This window comes from Artemia sp. Qi Xiang Cuo, chromosome 2 (assembly GCF_049724085.1).
Source record: "Artemia sp. Qi Xiang Cuo chromosome 2, ASM4972408v1, whole genome shotgun sequence".
Lineage (NCBI taxonomy): Eukaryota > Metazoa > Arthropoda > Branchiopoda > Anostraca > Artemiidae > Artemia > Artemia sp. Qi Xiang Cuo.
In genome coordinates, this window is record NC_142795.1 from 77,103,257 (window position 1) to 77,124,829 (window position 21,573).

The following is a 21,573-nucleotide window of genomic DNA, read 5'->3' on the forward strand; positions in this document are numbered from 1 at the left end:
TTTGGTCCTCCTGATCTACATTAACTTGCTAAATTTTCCCTTTGAGAACAGCTTATCAAGCAGTTTTGGTGATCACCTTAGGAGTGTCAAAATGTAGATATGGCTTTTAGGCGTAACAGTAACGCTATGTTATTCGTTTCTTTTGGCTCACCTTGAAACATCACAACCCAGCATCACCGGATAAGTTATGCGACATGGGTCTGATCAACAGACTTACAGACTAAGGTTGTTCGTCTATCTGCTTTTGCATATAGTGCATGTCTTTATGCTATTTTGCGGAGCTTATTTGATGTTTTTATATGTTAAACGAATTGTAAAAATTCTTAGTGTTTACTTACTGCCTAATTCTGAATATTGCAAAAAAATATTTCATCTCATGTAAGACCATAAACTTAGGAATAAAACCATAAACTAAACTTCTTTGTCAAAATTTCTTAGAGAGCTTCTTGTCCTTCGGGACCTCTACACCAGTATTACGAAAGCTATTATTTGATTAAGTAAAAGCTTCACATTGTATACATTCTATTTTCTTTTGTGATATTATTTAAATTCTATGAACTTATGCTTCCAAGCCGACTACGCAGTGTACTGAAAAGAAAAGGATATAATGCAAATGGAATCTTTCCATACTCCACTTGATACTGAGCATCAAGCGGAGTATGGAAACTTTGCGATACCGTTGTTAGTACAAACAGTATTCTCGCCTTAAATATTTTCAAAATTCTCCTCTCCTCCCCCCCCACGCCAAAAAAAGTGTTGATATAAGAAGATAGGCACATTTTTTAAATAAATTTTATTCTTTCCATGGAATCCCAAAAAGGGTTTCAAAGGGGTTCCATAGGTTAGATTTTCTTTTATAGTATTGGGAGCCCATGCTTTGCTCGGCACTCAACACGCGGCAGGCTTATGTATATTTGATTCTTTAACCTCTAATCTTTGAAATCTAAGAAATAATGGCGTGGTTTCAATTCCTCCTCCTTATTAATGCGCTAAAGAACCATCCATTTTAAAGGATTTGTTTTCTTCTCGGATTCGTTGTGATTTTCACTGTAGCTTCTCTTCAAACCGCAGATTACGTTGTCCATTATTTTCGTAAGAGATTTGTAATGTGCTTGTTGTTGCATGTCTTCTAGCTCCAGATTTTGTTTGCGCTTCATTTTCGTCCATCATTCCATCAGACATTTTTCCATGATTTCTGCTTTAGCTGTTTGAATTCTTTCAAAATTGTTTTCAAGAAAAATACATGCATACATACATACATAAAAATACGCAGTTGCTTGTTTAAAGGGAGTATATATATTATTTTTTAATTATAAGTCATGAGGTGTCAAATAAGTAATTCAGTTGAGTTAAGAATTCAATTTCTCCTTTCTGTTAAGGCATTAAAGAATCATCCTTCTTATAGGATTATCTTTAGCCTATGTTTGGGATATCATTAGAATATTTTAGCATATCATTTTATAGGATATCTTTTGGGACTCGTTGTAATTCCCACTGCTGCTTCTCTTCTAATCCCAGATTCCATATACGATTCGATGTATTAGTTGTGATGCTGGCTGTCACATGTCTTCTAGCCAAGATCTCGTTTGCACTTAATTTTTCTGCATCATTATCTCTGACTTTTTTCTATGCTTTTTACCTTAGCTGCTCGGGTTCATTCAAAAGAACGTGCAATTTAGCGTGACGTCATAGATACAAAAAAGTTCTTTCTCAGCTTTTCCCTAGTCGTCATATTTTTGCTTTAATTGCGTTGTTATTAAATTCAGTAACAACCAGGAATGTTCCTATTTAGAGTCATTTGTTATCTTGTGTAATTTTGCACGTGTAATAGATACCAAATTTTAATTACTCCTTCCTGCTTATCAATCACTGACTCACACACGCTAAACTAACACGTTCCTTCATTCCATTGTAATTTTGCTGTGTCTTCTAACAGCAAATTCCGTTGTGCTCTTGTAATTCAATGTAATTTTTGCTGTTCCTTGTTCCATGTTTTTTACTTAGCTGTGCACTTCATTTTCGTGCATCATTTCCTCCGACTTTTTGCACACATGGGTGTGTGTAAAATCCCCAATGGGTTGGAATTACTTGGAGTTTGAGTGTTCGGCAGAAACGGAAGCTTCTGTAACAGATTTTATCAAACAGTTCATGGTAACGAGCTGTAAGTAAGGAGCGACCTGGCTCAATGGTAACCGAAACTCTAGAAAACGAAATTTTGATACCAATAGATACATCAAAGGAATCAGATTTTAATTCTAATTTCAAATATATAAGCTTCATCAAGTTTAGTTTTACCTATCAAAAGTAATGCGCCTGAGAAAATTTCGCTGATTTTCGAAAAAAGGGAGAAGACCCCCTAAGAGTTATAAAAACTTAATGAAAGTCACACCATCATATTAAGCGTCTCAGAAAACCGTACTGTAGAGGTTTCAAGCTCCTATCTACAAAAATGTGGGATTTTCCATTTTTTGCTAGAAGAAAGATCACGGATGCGTGTTTATTTGTTTGTTTTTTTTCCCAGGGGTAATCGTATTGACCCAGTGGTCCTAGAATATCGTAGGAGGGCTCATTGGAACGGAAATTAAAAGTTCTAGTGCCCTTTTTAAGTGACCAAAAAAATGGAGGGCAACAAGGCCCCCTCAATTTTTTTTCTCAAAGTCACCCAATTAAAATTTTGAGAGAGCCATTTTGTTCAGCATAATCGAAAATCTAATAAATATGTCTTTTAGGATGACTTAATCCCCCACAGTTCCCAGGGGAAGGACTGCAAGTTATGAACTTTGCCCATTGCTTACATATTGTATTGGTTATCGGGAAGTATACAGACATTTTCAGGAAGGATTTTTTTCTGGTGGGGGGGGGGCTGGAGGAGGGGGTTATTCGGGGGAATCTTTCTATGGAGGATGTTTCTTTGGGGTAAGGGACATTTCTATGAAGGGGGCGCCGGATTTCCAAGCATTATTTTAAAAACGATCAGAAATTAAATTTAAAAAAACAAGTTTTTTCAACTGAAAAAAAGAAGCAACATTAGAACTTAAAACGAACAGAAATTATAACGTATATGAGGGGGTTCTCCCCCATGTCAATACCTCTCTCTTTACGCTACAGTTTTTGTTAGTGCTTTCAAAAGAGCTATCTATTCTAATTAAACGGCCTTTGTGATTCAGGGGTTTGTGAATTAAATTTTTTTTAACTTTTAACGTAAAGAGCGTGGTAATGACTAAGGGGAGAACCCCCTCATATACGTAATAACATTCAAGCTCATATCTGCAAAAATCTGCAACTTTGTATTTTTTGCCAGAAGAAAAATATACGAATGTAAAAGTTAGTTACATAAGTTAATTTGTAAAATACATCAGAACCAAATTTAGAGACAGCCATTTAGAAAAATAGGTGTAAATTTTTCTGCAAATTTTTTTTACTTATTCAATGACGGCGAGCCAAAATAAAAGCTGCATTAATTAAAAAACGATCAGAAATTAAATAAAAGAAAACAAGTTTTTTTTAACTGAAAGTAAGGAGCGACATTAAAACTTAAAACGAACAGAGATTATCCCGTACATGAAAGGGGCTGTCCCCTCCTCAACGCCTTGCTATTTACGCAAAAGTTTGACTCTGTCTCACAACTTTATTTTTTAAAACAATAAAAAACTTTAGCGTAAAGAGCGAGGCGTTGAGAAGGGGACAGCCCCTTTCATATACGGAATAATTTCTGTACGTTTTAAGATTTAATGTCGCTCCTTACTTTCAGTTTAAAAACCATGTTTTTTTTATTTAATCTCTGAAAAGGAAGTTCTTAAAGCCTTGAAAACTATGAAATTGTAAATTAAGAAGCGATAGACTGGAGACTTAAAAAACAACAAAAAAGGAATGGTACCCTCCTCCCCTAATAAAATAACTTGATATGCACTATTCCATCAACTTCAGCATATCAGAAAAACTTAAAGCTGACGTTTCAAGCTCCTGTCTGGAAAAACACGAAATTTTGTATTTTCCTACGATTTGATGTCATGGGCTTTTATGTCGAATAGGGGGAGGGGGGGGGGTACTAGACTTTCGGGGGAGAATTCATTTGAACAACAGTTGAAAGTTCTAGGAATCTCTTAAGTAGTAAAAGAGTTCACTCCACGGGAAAGTGCCAACTTGTGGCAATTCGACCCGCAAAACACCAGTTTTAGCCTGAAGAGGGCCGAAATGTTATCGATCAAAAATTCCGAGATCACAAGTTGATTTGAAATATTAAAATAATGTTTATGTAGCCAATCAGTTTCATAGGATATACTTGGATTTCAAAGCTTTTTTGTATCACAAAAGCAAGATATGTAGCCTATATCTTGTAAAACATTCTTGCATTTCTTGGGAAGAAGTGGAACTTGGGATGATCTTCCAAGGAGAGTTAAACAAAAAAAAACAACAAAATAAAAGATGTTTTATACTTACTTAAAAAAAGAAAAGATCACTATAGTTGTTTTTTTTTCTTTTGGGGAAGGGGGGGGGGGGGGTGCTTTTCGTTGAAAAAGGGTTATTGAAGTGCTGCCAAAGGGCTTAATTTTTATTTTTTATTTCTACTGTTATAGAATAAATAATAGTATCTGATTGTTTCTACTTTTCTATGTCTATGGAAAAACATTTTTTGAGATATTTACGAAAAAATGAAAGTATCCAAGTTCATTAAACCTAAAAAAACAACTTGATGTATTTTTTTGTGTTGCTTAGTCTGCCAATTAAATCAAACAATCTGTCTCAATTCCCCTCGTTTCGTTCTTAAAGCACCTACCTCCATGAAAAAGCCGGAAATCTGCACTAGCTCAAATCTAATAGCCTTTTATTCGCAAAACTAATGAGAACGAGAAACAACGTAATCCCTTTATTGGACACATGTTCTATATTACGGTTATTCAAGCAGCATAATCAGCGATCAGTCTTATGCTCCAAAAATAATTCCGTTTAGAAAGATCTCCTCTCTTCTAAGAAAAAAGACTAATTAGGAAAGCTGACTGCTGGCTCAAAAGTCTCTCTTATTAAGAAAAAGAAGCGGCGTGTCAGATATCTATAGAATAAAATGAAAAAGCGAAAGATGATAAAACTAAAAAAGAAAAGATTACTCTTATACTTGCATGATTATTACGAAAATGACAAGATTTTTCTTCTTAGATTCCTCTCCCAAATTCGATGTAAAGATAATAAAGGATTAATGAGGCTGAATGCCTGAGACATTCCTAGAGGAAATCACTAACGCCATCTGATTATACTAAAACTACTACTACCTATTCACTGCAGTACCAAGCCGCTAGAGGAAACTGATGCGCACCTGTTGAAACTGAATGAGTAACCATCATCAATTAGTTGACATCCTAAATAATGTTCAGAATATGATATGTCTTCCATGAAATGGGTAGCGAAATATAGTGAAAAAACTAAGGTTTGGAAATACCTGCTTATTTAAAAATCTCTGAAACTTAAGAGGTGAAAAAGGTGCCAGGTTTCTCTAAAACAGGCCAAGCAAATTCATTGTTGCTCTGTTTAAAATGTTTAACAAATGTTTTCATGGCATTGATTTCGAAACTTTACACCCATAATGGAAACGTCACAGCTTTCCAATTTTTAGGGCAGGCTTAGAGTCTAGTTTTCCACTCAATGAATTTACAAGAGACTACCACGAATGCAAAAAAGGAGTTGATTATTCATTATTCTGATATTTGTTTAATTTTGTGCTGAAATTGACGTGCTATCCTCATTGAATCGCTTATAGAGAGTTGAGAAACTTATGCAGGTGGTGGGGGGGCTTTACTCTTTTACCTCCTCCTTTCTAAGAAATTAAGATTACTATGATTTAGACACTCTGTCTGTCATCGGCTTCATTGATGTGAAAGCCTCTTCCAAGCCAGGATGAAAGAGGAATGTTGGGCGACAGGTTTGCTACCCTGTAAAAGGATCCAGGAACGGAAACGTCGGCAATAGCCTCGGATGAATCATCTTTTTCCCTGATAACGAATCCAGCACGCCCCCGGACATGATTCTTGACTGCGAAACAACCAACGAAAATTAGTTTCTGGAATGTGAGAGCTAGGAGTCAGTTATCAAAGACTGAGAAAGTGCTCAGAGAGATGAAACAGTACAATATTGAAATACTGGTCTTAAGTGAAATTCGGTGGAAAGGTATAGGCCAAGAGAACTTACAGGATGGATATGTTGTTGGGGTTCCACCCCTGTTTCTTTTCCTTTCAGATAAATGACCTATTTTCGTTTCTTTAATTACATTTGCTTATAGCATAATTTCAAAAGACAGGTTAAATTCCCGTTACTAAGCGATAGTGGTTTTGCAATAGGTAAGCTGTGAAGCAAGGTTATTTTTACTTCCTGGTTTTTGAGTCATTGAAAGATAAATCTAAGAGGTAAAATTGGGTTTGAATGAGGAGGTAGCTGATTGGCTGGGCCAAGTGACGGTCCACCCATACAAACAGTGCTGTACAAATTATTATTATGTTTTAGTCTGCGTTCTGACCCCAGTCGGGGATATATATATTTTTGTGGTATTTGTGACCCTTTTGGAAGAATACAAGTAAGGTATTTTCTACAAACTGTGTACTATTTTCCGTAACCCAGGCAGGGTAGGAATAGAGCTACAAGGTACCGTCATTATTATATTGACAGGGAGGGTTGTTACCTCCAAGGAGAGAGTAGAGATTTTCTAGTCGTAACCCAAGGAGGGTACAGTTGGCTTTCGAAAGTGGCCATTTGACAACTCGATCGTGTTATCATACCCTGGGACAGGGTATACTGTAAATAGGGTTATACCAAACCCGATATTTGCAGAACCGTTGGGGTAAGAGCGGGAATCTCACTAACATTTGGGCCGACAAGGGGTTCTCCCCTTCGAGTAAGTGGCATAGCAACCTTTTTTGCGCCATTTTTGCCTTTAAAAGTGGTGACCCCGAACATACACCCCAATATATGTGTTATTTTATAGTGGCGATGACACTCATCATCGGTCAGGGGTAGGGATAATAATGTCCCCAAGGCTCGTAGATATGTTCTTAAATGGACACTTGTGAATGACAGGATAATGTTAGCTTGATTCGTTACAGAAAACTCCAAGTTTTCAGTGATATTGCGCTATGCGCCTGCAAATGAGGTGGATGAGGATGTAAAGGACAGTTTCTACGAAACATTACAGGCTGTTACTAAAGACATCCCCAAGCATGATGTAGTGTTTTCTAGGTGATTTAAATGCAAAAGTAGAAAGTGATAGACAGTATTGTCCTGAAGTTCTAGGACAGAATGGACTTGGTGATATAAATGAAAATGGTGTATTTCTAGTAGAGTGTTCGCTGAGTATGATGTCGTTGTTGCAGGAACGTTTTTCGACCACAAAACAGTGCATAAATACACATGGATGTCACCACACGGCTCAACTCGGAACCAGATAGATCATTATCTGATCTCCCGCAGGTGGCACAGAAGTCTTTTAGATTTCCGTGTATGCAGAAGAGCTGACACACTGTCTGATCATACGCTTATGGTCGCTCGCGTGCAGATCAAACTTCGTGTTTCTCAGAAACCCAGATCAAACCTAAAGAAACCATATGATATAGATAAACTGCATGACCGTAAGGTTCGAAGAGAGTTTTGTATGACTCTAAAAAATAAGTTTGATGCCCTAGCAGGGGAAGCCAGTGAACTGGAAAGCATTGAAAGGAAGTGGGACATTGTGAAAAGTGTATACAGTATGGTTGCTGAAGAAAAGCTGGGTTTCAGGAAGAAACCAAAGGAAAGGTGGATTTCCGACTCCACATGGAAGTTAATTAACGAGTGTAAGATACTTAAGCAGATCTTGTTGTCTGCCACCACACGGAGTGCACAGTCAGCTTCACAGATACTTAACAAGGAAAAGGACAAAGAAATTAATAAGAGTGCTAGGAAAGATAAAGACTTTTCCTTGAAAATAAAGCTGCTTTAGCAGAGGACGCCTCTAGAAAGGGGAATTCTAAAACTGTTTACCAGCTAACTAATGATTTGGTTGGGAAACAGAGCAGCAGCGAGAATGGAGTGATTTATCAGATCCAGATAAAATTGACGAAAAGTGGGCTGCCCACTTTGAGAAACTATTCAATAGACCAAGACTCAGTGACCGACAAAACGTACCTGATACCTTATTTTTTTATAGACCTGCCAAACTCTGCCGAAGTCATGTATGCAGCAAAAAAGCTAGAAAACGGACGAACTCCGGGCATAGATTGAATCTCAGCAGAAATTGTAAAGTATTCAATAAGAACATGTCTCTCAGTGTGGCTCACACTTTTCACCAATATATGGAATGTAGGGAAGGCTCCCCGTGAATAGACCAAGGGGATATTGGTGAAAACCTTCAAAAAGGGAGACACAATGCTGTGTGATGATTCGAGAGGTATCACCCTTCTGCCGGTACCATGCAAACTATTGGCTTCTATTGTATTGTACCAGATTCAAGATGCACCAGATTTACATCTGCCAGAAGAACAACATTGTTTTAGAAGCGGCAGATCATGCTCTGACCTGATTTTACACTGAGAAAGCTTGTCGAGGAATCAAAAGAGTGGAACAAAAAGCTATATCTACTATTTATTGACTTCGAAAAGGTGTTTACTCGGTTGACCAAGAATGTTTGTGGAGAGTTCTCAAGTATTATGAGGTGCCAGAAAAGTAGTGAGCATTATTATCCCCCTATACGAAGAGACTGAGTGCTGCGTCAAGACCGAGAAAGGCAGAACCAAATTTTCCAAGATTATGTTTGGTGTGCGTCAGGGATGTGTATTTTTCCTATGTCTTTTTGTAACTATAATGAACTACATGTTAAGACGAAACTCTGGATATAGCGTAAAAGTAAGCAACTCTCTGATTTGGATTTCGCGGATAATATGGCCTTGCTAGACGATTCTAAACAGAGGTTACAGCAGCCACTTGACGCAATTATAGAAGATTCAAAAAAGTCGTGCTAACCATTAACGTTGACAAATCAAAGAGTATGTCCATCACAAACCCACCGCTTGTTCTGCACCACAAGAACACAAATATAGAACAGGTAAAAAATTTCCAATACCTGAGTAGCTGGATCGATTGGGATAGCGAAATAATGTCCGAGATTACACGCAGAATTGGTCAGTCAACCGGAGATTTTAATAGACTAAAGCCCATTTTGAGGAGCAGCAAATATTCTTTACGACTGAAGTTAGCTCTCTTCAAAATCAATATGCTCTCCATACTCCTCTATGCTATTGAGTGCTGGAAATGAATCAACAGCTTGACAAGAGAATTCTTGCATTCAAAAAGGTGTGCTTAAGGAGAATATTCAACATAAGCTTGCAACAGAGAGTTAGTAACTCTGAACTTCGTAGTAGAACCTCTCATTACTGCTCGTAATAGCAGTAATGATCGTAATAGAACCTCTCATTACTACTGTTCTAATGAAGAAAAGGTGTACATATTTAGGACATATACTCGGAAAGAAAGAAGTCCGCCTTCCTCGGACAGCCTACGACTGGAAACCAGGCGACAGAAGAAGACGGGGTCGTCCAAAGAACACTTTGCGGCGAACCTTTGACCTAGATCTGAGGGTGACTGAGACTTCGTTAGTACCTGAATGGGAAGATGTCACCGCTGCAGCATCGCTTTGGGACGAGTGGAGAGGCTTCGTCGACGCCCTATGTGACAATAATAGCGCCGGAGGAACTACGGTCTAAGGTAAGGATTTAGACAATAATCTCCTATATTTTTACTACAATTCAAAATTGTTCACGTATTTTTAACTTAGCATCACCACCTCCCCCGTCCTTCCCCCTCAAACAAAGCACAATTTATTGATTAAATCAATCCATTTTCCTACCTTGTTCCATTTCTAATATATTTTGAAGGACTTTCTTTGTCAAAACGGACTGTCTTTTTTTCATTTTAAAAGATAGTTGAAATTCGAGCTTTTGATCTAATTTTTTTTTCTTATATATTTATGCCTAAATAATGTTCCTTTTACAAACAACTGCTACAAAATATTACAAAATTCGAAAGAAAATTTTCTGTTCTTATGCTCTCCTTTAATGTTTAGTATTTGCAAATGATTTCTTGAATCACATTGCCTTTCTATTTATAATTAAATAAAAAAAACAAGCTTTTTTTTTAACTGAAAGTGAGGAGCGATGTTAAAACTTATAACAAACAGAAATTATTCTGTATAGAAAGGGGCTGTCCCCTCCTCAACGCCTCACTCTTTACGGTAAAATTTTTCATTGGTTTAAAAAAAAGTGTTGTGAAAAAGAGTCAAATTTTAGCATAAAGAGCAAGGCGTTGAGGAGCGGACAGCCTCTTTCATATACGACATAATTTCTGTCCGTTTTAAGTTTTAATGCCACTCCTTACTTTCAGCTAAAAGAAAACTTGTTTTTATATTTAATTTCTAAACATTTTTGAATTTATGCAGGTTTTGATCTTGGCTCACCGTACATGAATAATTAAAACGAAATTTGTATATTAATTTTACGTTTTTTGGTTAAATTGCTTTCTCGAAAGTTGTTTAATTTTATTTACGAATTTTTTATTAGTAGTAAAAATACGTAACTTACGAATTAACTTACGTAACGAACATCTATCTATATTTATATAGTTTCAATACGTACATTAGGGGGTTCGCCCTCTAGTCAATACCTCACTCTTTACGCTGAGGTTCAAATTTTGTTCCAATTCCTTAAAAATGACCCCTAAATCACAAAGGCCGCTAATTAGAATAAATAGTTCTTACGAAAGTACTAAAAATAACTTTAGCGTAAAGAGTGATGTATTGACTAGTGAGCGAACCCAATCATATACGTAATAATTTCTGTTTGTTTTGTTTTGATGCTGCTCCTTACTTTCAGTTGAAAAACTTGTTGTTTTTTTTAAATTTAATTTCTGATCAAACTGGTTTTAATTTTAATAAAGCAGTGAATAAATAACAACAAAATAAATACTGAATTAAAAAACAATCAGAATATTTCGACGCCACGTCCGGGAGCCTTTGATGTCAATAAAGACAATGACCATCGTTTTCACTTTGGATTTGCTCATTCTTGCCTTTTTGGGTAAGGAGACGCCGACATAGGCCACTCAGAAGATTGCCTCTTTGTCTCGGTATCATACTCAAAGATCCAAAACTCGTCACCTGTGATTGCGTTATTCAAAATTAGGGGTCACTTTTACATGTGTTCAAATTTTCTTGGCACACTTCCACTCGCCGCAATTTCTAGTCGTCAGTGAGAACTTTTGGGACCATCTTCGCGCACACCTTGCGCACCTTCAAATGTACCGTCAAAATGTCATGAACGACAGATTTTGGTAAATTTGACATTTGGGCAATTAAACTAATACTTAGTCGACGGTCTGAGTTCAAAACTTTGCGCACACGAGTCACATTGTCAGTTTTGTCGAAGATCTTCCAGCATGGTCTTCATCGGTGACCTCTTCCCGGCCCTCCAAAAAGGCCTGGTGGACCCGAAACACATTATTTCTTGCTCAAGAATTATCTGGGTAAGCCTGCTTGATCATGTCAAACGTCTCTGTCGCAGATTTAACAAGTTTCGCGCAGAAATCAATTGCGTACCTTTGCTCTAACGAGCGCCGCATTTTCGGCTTGCACCACTCACAGAAAACACGTCACGCAAAAATGCCTGTCCTGACTCTACAGGTGCTCGGAGACAGCTCGGAGACAGGTGCTCGGAGATCAGCAGCTCGTGTGTTAGCTAGGAAAGCCCTCTAGCGAATCCAGTCGGAGCGGGCACACTCCAAAGTACAGTCGCGGCGAAAGAAAATTAGTCCTATTACTTTCCAGACAAACCCTGTAGGAAATACAGGTACATAAATAATGGGTAAGAATATTAATCGAAGCTAAAAGTAATTTTGAGAAGCCTGAATAATTCGGCTTCACGTCCGGAAACTTTTAACAACAGAAGAAAAAAAAGCTAAACTAGGCAGCTCTTTTTCTATTAACTTGAAGCCAAAATAATTGGGCATTTTTTCATTGTCTTGATTAAAAGTTTCGACTGGTATTTTTATGTTGTCACAAATGGCATTCGGTGCCAACCCAATTTTATTTGCAATACCCCGGTCGAACTCTACGATCTGTAATTACCTTACAAAATGGGAATAGAAGAGCTATTTTTTTTATTTAAACCGATCTTTTTGTATTTACTTAAATTCAAGGCCGCATTCAGGGACGGTTTTGGGGATTTGACCCCCCCCCCCTCAGAAATGTTTATAAAACTCGTAAAAATGTAAAAAAGTGTATAAAAATACATTTTGATGCGTTTTTAAAGGTTTTTTGGAACCCCTCCTCCGCGAATAAAAGCATTATTTATTTTCTAAATGAATATTTCTGGCAGGCGGATACAATTACTAAGATTTGTTTCAATCCTAGGTTTTGTTTTGACTGACACATACGTGAGAACTTATTTCGTGGAGATTGCAAATTATATGTGTAACATTAAAAATTAAGGTCCCTTACCCCACTGCGGCGTGGTGGCCGGAGTTTACCCCGCCTTCCGACGATTACCCCCTCGAAAACACCCCACTGTAAAATACCCCAGGAAAACACACCCCCTCGAAAAATATCCCCCCCGCCTTGGAAAAATACCCCCGGAAAATACCACCTGAAAGTACCCCCCCCCCCCGGAAAGTACCCCCTGGTAAACAGCCCCCTCCCCCGGAAAATAGCATCCGTGTAAAATATTTTCCAGGGGGAAATGTGTTTGAGCAAACAATCGGTCAAACACACAGGCATAGTGACAAGGAGAGACAAAAATGCCTAAAATCATACAAAGTTAGAAACGGAATCATGCAGACACCCAATCAGACACACAGACATAGTAAGAGAAAGAGAGAGACAAAAACACCTACAATCACCCAGAGTGAGACAATGACCATACCATACGAACAACAATTTAGACACACAGGCATAGTGAGGAGAGAGACAAAAAAAACACACCTGCAGTCATACAGAGTCAGGCATGGAAACATGCATATACCTGCTCCAACACACAAACATACTAAAAGAGAGAGAGTAAAAAAAAATACAGTCATACAGAGTCAGACATGGAAACATGCACACACTCACTCAGACACACAGACATAGTGAGAGAGAGAGAGAGAGAGAGAGGGAGAGAGAGAGAGAGAGAGAGAAAGAGAGAGAGAGACAAAACACCTACAATGAAACAGATTCAGACATGGAAATATGCAAACATCCGCTGATACACACAAGTATAGTGAGAGAGAGAGAGACAAAAAACCACCTACAATCATACAGAGTCAGACATGGAAACATGCAAATACCTGCTCCGACACACAGGTTTAGTTAGAGAGAGAAACAAAAACACCTACAATCACAAAGAGTCAGACATGGAAACATGCAAACATCCGCTCAGACACACAGGCATAGTGAGAGAAAGAGACAAAAACACCTACAACCACACACCTACAATCAAACAGATTCAGAGACAAAAACATGCAAACACCCACTAAGGCACAGAGGCATATTAAGAGACAGAGAAAGAGACAGAACGAGAGAGAGAGAGAAAGAGAGGGGGGAGAGAGAGAGAAAGAAAGAGAGGAGAGAGAAAAAGAGAGAGAGAGAGAGAGTGAGAGAGGGGAGATGAGAGAGAGAAAGAGAGAGAGGAGAGAGATAGAGAGAGAAAAAAAAACATCTACAATCACACAGAGTCAGATACAGAGAGAGACAAATCAAAAGTTAGGCTCATTTAGGTTTACTTAGCGTTGCGCGACTATGCCTGTGTGTCTGAGCGGGTGTTTGCATGCTTCCGTGTCTGAGTCTGTGTGATTGTAGGTGTTTTGTTGCTCTCTCTTTTTCTCTATCCCTGTGTTTCCGAGTAGGTGTTTGCATGTTTCCGTGTCTAACTATGCCTGTGTGTCTGAGCGGGTGTTTGCATGTTTCCATTTCTGACTCTATGTGATTATAGGTATTTTTGTCTCTCTCACTCTCTCTCTCTCTCTCTCTCTCTCTCTCTCTCTCTCTCCCTCACACACACACACACACACTATGCCTGTGTGTCCAACCATGGTGTTTGCATGTATCCGTGTCTGACTCTGTTTGATTGTAGGTGTTTTTTTCTCTCTCTCTCTCACACTATGCCTGTGTGTCTGAGTCGGATGTTTGCTTGTTTTCCGTGTCTGACTCTGTGTGATTGTATGTGTTTTTGACCCTCAAACTCTCACTATGCCTTTGTGTCTGATTCGCTGTTTGTATGTTTTACATCTCTGACTCTGTATGATTATAGGTGTTTTTGTCTCTTTCTCTCAATATGCCTGTGTGTCTGAGCGGGTGTTTGTATGTTTTCCGTGTCTGACTGTGTGATTGTAGGTGTTGACAAAATGATTTGGTACAAAAAATACTGTTTGAAAATATAAAATAAACTAGATAGTTTCGATGACCAATCATAGAGTACCAGTGGGGGCAGCCGGATAAGAAAAAATTGAAAAAGTGTTACTTCAAACATTATTTTCCTAATAAGATAAATCACGACTGACATACCTGTATCATCTTCATTTCATATTTCGAAAATATCACGATTGAATTTTTTTTTGCTTTAAGTATATTTTATCTCATCTTAAGAAATAAACAAAATAAAAGTTGAAAAATTTTCTGTATTCCGAAAAATCTAATATGATTTTTTTTTTGTTTTAAGTAAATTTCATGTTATTTTAAGATATGTAAAAAAGTTGAGAATTTAGGCCTATATGTTAAAAAATATATAAAGAATAAAAATAAAAGTTCAAAACAAAGTTAAAAAAACTTAAGCTTCAAAAAAAAAATATAAAAAGGGGGGAGGGGCTAAATGTTGGAGGAGGGACATAGGGATCTTTGGAGGTTGGGGCATGGATGACTAATGGCTGCGGTGTCATTGAATAAAATGTATACGACTTCTTTTTAAGAAGAATTTGTAGTAGCTCCAATAGTATACCCACTATGGGCATCATCAAATCAATAGCCCCCTCACTACTTCATTTCTAAGGATTTCTCTGGATTTCTAAGGATTGTTCTGAATTTCTATATTAAAATTCTATTCTCAGCGCCTTTTCATATAATACATTTAAAATTCCCGCGTTCAATTCACTTAATGTAGATTTCCTATAAAAATGTAAAATCGATTTCATCCAACCCAAATAAAAAATTTATTCATTTAATTGTCAATGGATTCACCTTGTCAACCATACTCATACATATATTTGAAAATGGCAACAATTAAAAATTCATAGATGAAAGGGTTAAGAAACCGTGACTCTGATTCAATCTGTCAAGAATTTGTAATCTGTTAATAATTTCTGTCAATGGGTAATCATGTTCTGACAGAATTCTAACACCTCTGTATAAGTAAGGTCAAATTCCTGAAGGAACAATTTGGTGGTCACCCAATACTCCGAAAGATACATGGTCGTAATAAATGAAATTCTGGTTGGTTTATAGGGTGTTTGGTTGGAATATATTGTGTTCGCCTCGGAGTTAGATATAGGTGCTTATTGCTCAGAGGCGGATGCCTGATTCCTCTAAAGGCATTCAGAAGGAGTGGAGACAACTACAGAAGACGGTATCGAGGTGGGAATGGGGGAAGAGGGGGCATAAATTAGTCTATAATCTCCCTTCATTTGGAATAAGGGTAAACCTAGGTGCTATAGGGTTATAGCTCCTTCCTTATTGCAGAAAAAAGTTTCCTTGTAAAATAGAAAATTACATTCATATGCCTACTGGCTCGAAAGGAGAGGGGTTTTGAGCGTGGCCAGGGAATTTTCCAGGACTGGGAAAGCAAGTGTTACCAATGACTTTCTCTGATCGATGTTTAAATGGAAATAGTGGGTTTAACATTTGTGTATACATATTTAACATTACTGTAAGTAACTGTAGGCAACGAACTGTATGTAAGGAGTGACTCATGCTTACAGTAACCAGAATTTAAGAAAGGTTTTGATAGCAACATATATATTAAAAGAACCCACTCTTCGTGGGAATTCCAAAGATATAAAACTCATAGAGTATAAGGTAACCCAAAAAAAATTATCAGTGTCCAAAAATTTGCTCTATCTATGAACAAAGGAGGGGGGACACTTTTACAAGTGTTCTGTTATTCAGAAATTGAAAAAAAGTTTCAAATTCATCGTAGCTTCTATTTCGCCCTTCTTTTTTTTCAAATTTGTTGGACCGGCCTAGACCGAGCCATCGAGGGCAAGCGGCAATAGATCCTCAGAACCGCTAGCAAAAAAAACTTCTTTTTCCAACCTAAAATTGATCATCAGGGATTTTTTACTGCGCCACGGTCAGCACTTTATTCTCAGGGGGGTTGACCTCGTACTGATTTTGAAGGCCACTACTGACTTCAACCCATTCAATCTCGACAGCTTAGAAGATCACCCCCATTATCCCGTGTTAAGATGTAAATATTCATGTCTAAGGTTAAGACCTAAAATTTATGTCACTTTGAAAAACGGAAAGGCGTAAATGTACTTGATAGCATGAATAAAAATAGCGATTCCTAAGGTATTAAAAATTAATTATTTTTTATTTGAGCATTTAAAATTGAGTTTGCCGACAAACGGAAAAGATACTCATGAAATCCTGGGTTTCATTGGGGTTACAGTGATGATGCTACTGATTCTGAGCACCAAACCCCAGTGGTTGGAAAATTGTTATTGATTAGGAAGGTGATGTTGATTATTGTCAGTTTTCCGTATCTTGGATTTTGAAAAATACAATTTCTTATATAATATGTGGCTGAAGAATTTACTTACCTGGAATCCAATCTGGCGAGGGATGGTTCGGTCGCAAAAGAGCTTACATCCCAAATAGCCAAAGCGTCAGAAGTTGCTGGGAGCTGAATAGTATTTAGCGAAAGCCAAATACAAGCCGCCAAACTAAAATGCGCAAGTCAGCACCGTGCTACTGTATGGAGAGAAGACATGGTGAGTCGCAAAATATGTCCTCAACACCTTCGATTTGGCTCCGACCAAACAACTTCGAAGAATCGCGGGTCTTCACTGGACTGACTTTGTTAGCAACCAAACTCTCCTCCACGTGCTTTGCAAACTCTTGTCTCGCCCAGTGCACTGTTCGTGTTCGCTAGCATGGCTAACCCCTTCATATGCCACATGACGCCTCAGTACGGGCTGTGTTTGACTCCGATCCCACTCTGCACGGATGGAAACGACCCAGGGGAAGCTCCCTATTCAGTGGAAAGACAAAGATATAAAACTTATCGCCCAAGCCAACATCCCAGTGGAAGAAGCTGCAAGCCTGGCCAGCGATAGGTTAATCTGGAGGTGCCTTGTCTCATCGTTCTCACGCCAAACCCCTGGCAAGAGCCGTAAGCCAATAATAAGTTTGACATAACAGGACGGGCAAATGATTGGAAAAAGTTTATAATGCTACTAGGAATATATCGTTCAATCATTATATAATTTCAATCATTTCTCCAGAGAGTAAATCAACGGTGATTTTCCATTTAGAGCATATTTCTCATGATAGAATGAAAAAAGGAGAAAAATGATAGATCCGTATCTTCAACAAAAGCTGTCATGAATGGTGTTTCTTGACCCCAACTAGTATCTGCAACCAGAAGCTGGGAAGAGGGGAAGAGATCAGTGAGATTGAATGACCGGTTGATCATTTAACGATTGTTTCGCCCACCGAAGCCGAGATTTTTGGAAACTCACAGTAATATTGGAATAAAATGTGATACAAATCGATGAAGTTGCGTTGCTTTGTGCCGTAATTTTACTGATTCACTCTTTTAACGAGCTGAACATACACATTTGAATCCACAAGGGGATATGTGGCATTTTCCGTAGACTCACTAATCTACATCACAAAAAAACCCCGATCGAAAGCGTTTTTGCTGTCTGTAAATAGAGTTATTATGCGCCAGAGACTACCACAGTGCATCATTCAAAACATCAAACTCACATTTTCTCTTGCTTTTTGCATGTAAAATCCCAAATACAATCCCAAACGCTTGATATTGACCAGGACTAATTGACAGAACGACACAAAACTGAAAAAAATTGCATTTCAAACAGCAGGAAAGAAATATCATTTAAAATTTTTTTTTCAGTTTTGTGCCGTCCTGTCAATTAGTCCTGGTCAATGTCAAAAGTACCGAATTCAATGTCTTTTTACTCAAAACAATTTTTTTTTTCTGCCAAACCCTTTATTGTCACTTATTAAATACCCAATGAAAGTGCTGTAGACAAAAAAGGTCGTTGTAAGAACTCATAGGTTAAGAACTCATAGGGGGACATAGTGCATTACTAAGACCTGCTCCCGTACAACTTTATCCTACCATCGTGTACTTCCTGAATTAAGCCCAGGATTGGGCATGCCTATTGTATTTTGTCTGGATTATAACAATCCAATTGAGTGTTTGCAAATTCAAGCTGCAAAAGCACCAATTTCTGGCTGTATCACATCCTCAACCACCTCCTCAGTACTTTTTGACACCTCCTCAGCCGCTTCAAAAGCGTGTTGATGTTGCCAAAATTTCAAAGTTGCCAAAAGTGTGTCAAAATTTTATCAGTATATGGATTATTATTGCCTTTCTGAGGATGTTTCCAACTTTGTCGCAGCTCAGCCAAGTTAAACGATGTTAATTTGATGTGTGGAAAAAACACTTACCAGTTGGATGGAAAAGGAGGCAGGGGCGTAATTTGCTATGGGGCAGGGGTAAAACTGCCCCAGACCCTAGTTTGTCCCCCAGCACAAATTTTTTTTCTTAAAAAATCGTGTAAAATCTAAGCAGGATAAGCTTGCATATTTCAAGCATCCACAGAAATGGGTCAGTTTTCTTTAGTATATCTTTGCCTTTATGGTACTGTATGGCTCATTGCTCAGTTTTCACGTTCATTTTCACTTGATTTGGAAAATTGGCTCTAACTTTACCCCCCTTCCCTCCTAGAATTTGGCCAAAATTATGTCAATGAGGGGAGGAAGTGGGATTCGGGGACTGTACCACTAAAGTTGATATAATTTCTGCATTTCCCATAAAATTTATGAATATTCATTCTCTCACCTAAGTCTTGCCCCCTCTAAATCCTTGGCCCCCAAAAGAATTTCTGCTTTTATGTCTGACTTAAATCCTTCAAGACCTTTAATTAGTCTCAAAAATAGTATTTGTTTAGACTTCGTACTGAGGCCGCCGTGAGTAGAAAGGCCCCTATTGACACGATCAGTACACCAAATTAGGGCATAGCCTCCCTAGGGAGAACACGTGGTTAATTTAGTTTCCCAGGAGAATTGTTTCCGGAAGTTTATTAATATCTTTTGAGTTCGACCAGAATTGTTTCCGGGACAAAGTTTAGATCACACGTGACAGATGATGTCATGATTGATTGATATGTCACGAAAGGGGAATTAATTTGTTGTTCCCAAAGAGAATGATTGATTCAAGAAAGGGGAATTAATTTGTTGTTTCTAAGGGAAAGGTGGGGAAGAGATATATTGATTGCGTAATCGAAGGGAGAGAATTCCCGAGAAATTGATTACATAATCGATAGAACCCTATCAGGAGCTCGTGACGGGAATCCATTTATGTGCATAGAATGACGTAATCAACTAAGACAAATGGATTTCTGAGAAATTGATTACATAATCGGTAGAGCCCTATCAGGAGCTCGTGACGGGAATCCATTTATGTGCATAGAATGACGTAATCGACTAGGACAGTTGGATTTCTGAGAAATTGATTACATAATCGGTAGAACCCTATCATGAGCTCGTGAAGGGAATCCATTTATGTGCATAGAATGACGTAATCAACAAGGACAAATGGATTTCTGAGAAATTGATTACATAATCGGTAGAACCCTATCAGGAGCTCGTGACGGGAATCCATTTATGTGCATAGAATGACGTAATCAACTAGGACAAATGGATTTCTGAGAAACTGATTACATAATCGGTAGAACCCTATCAGGAGCTCGTGACGGAAATCCATTTATGTGCATAGAATGACGTAATCGACTCGGACAGTTGGATTTCTGAGAAATTGATTACATAATCGGTAGAACCCTATCAGAAGGTCCTGACGGGAGCAAGTTCCTTTCTTAATGTCCCTCCTAAACCCATTTTTCAACTTGAAGTACTTATCTTTTTCACCCACAACTAATACTTTACAGCTTTTTGGATACCTCAACACCAAGAAATACTTTTCAAAGACCATTTCAGAGCAAGTTACTTTCTTAATGTCCCTTCTAAACCCCTTTTCCAAATTAAAGTACTTATCTTTTTCACACACAACTATACTTTACAGCTTTTTGGATACCTCAAAACCAAGAAATACTATTAAAAGATCATTTCAGAGCAAGTTAATTTCTTAATGGCCGTACTAAACACCTTTTACAACATATAGTACTTATCATTGTCACACACATCTAGACTTTACATCTATTTGGATACTTCAACAACAAAAAATACTTTTCAAAGACCATTTCAGAGCAAGTTACTTTCCTAATTTCCCTGCTAAACCCATTATACATCTTTACGTACTGATCTTTTTAATACACAGATATACTGTACGAAATAATATAATAGATTATAAGAAATAATTTTCAAAGAACGTTTCAGATCACGTTACTGTCTTAATTTCCCTCCTAAACCAATTTTCCAACTTGAAGTACTGATCTTTTTCATTCACAACTATACTTTACAGCTTTTTGGATACCTCAACATCAAGAAACACTTTTAAAAGACTGTTTCAGATCAAGTTACTTTCTTAATGTCCTTCCTAGATCAATTTTACAATTTTAAGTACTTTTCTTTTTCTGCCACCATTATTCTTTGCAGCTTTTTGGATACCTCAACACCAAGAAATACTGTTAAAAGACCATTTCAGAGCCAGTTACTTTCTTATTTTCACTTCTACACCTATTTTACAAGTTTAAGTACTTATATTTTTCAACCACAACTATACTTTACAGCTTTTTGGATACATCAACAACAAGAAACAAATTTCAAATACCATTTCAGAGCCAGTTCCTTTCTTAATGTCCCTCCTAAACCCATTTTACAGCTTAAAGTACTTATCTTTTTCACCCACAACTATACTTTACAGATTTTTGAATACCTAAACACCAAGAAATACTTTTCAGAGACCATTTCAGAGCAAGTTACTTTCTTGATGTCCCTCCTAAGCCCATTTTCCAACTTGAAGTACTTATCTTCTTCACCCACATTTATACTTTACAGCTTTTTGGATACCACAACGCCAAGAAATTCTATTCAAAGACAATTTCAGAGCAAGTTACTTTCTTAAGGTCCCTTATAAACCCATTTTCCAACTTGAAGTACTTGTCTTTTTCACAAAAGACTATAGTTTACATATTTTTGTATACCTCAACACAAAGAAATAAAATTCATAGACAGATTAAGAGCAAGTTACGTTCTTAATGTCCCTTCTAAACCCATTTTACAACATTAAGAACTTATCTTTTTCAACCACAACTGTACTTTCCTGATTTTTGGACACCACAATACCAAGAAATTCTTTTCAAATACCATGCCAGAGCAAGTTACTTTTC

General features: G+C 37.6%; 1 protein-coding gene across 1 annotated transcript; it reads left to right on the plus strand.

Annotated features, from left to right (window-relative positions):
* The first annotated feature begins 607 nt into the window (after window positions 1–607).
* Window positions 608–7,960, plus strand: LOC148955639 (uncharacterized). Its single transcript, XM_089107824.1, has 2 exons — window positions 608–681; window positions 7,321–7,960. The coding sequence occupies exons 1-2, from the start codon at window positions 608–610 to the stop codon at window positions 7,958–7,960; spliced, it is 714 nt and encodes a 237-aa protein (XP_088963950.1).
* The last annotated feature ends 13,613 nt before the right edge of the window (window positions 7,961–21,573 follow it).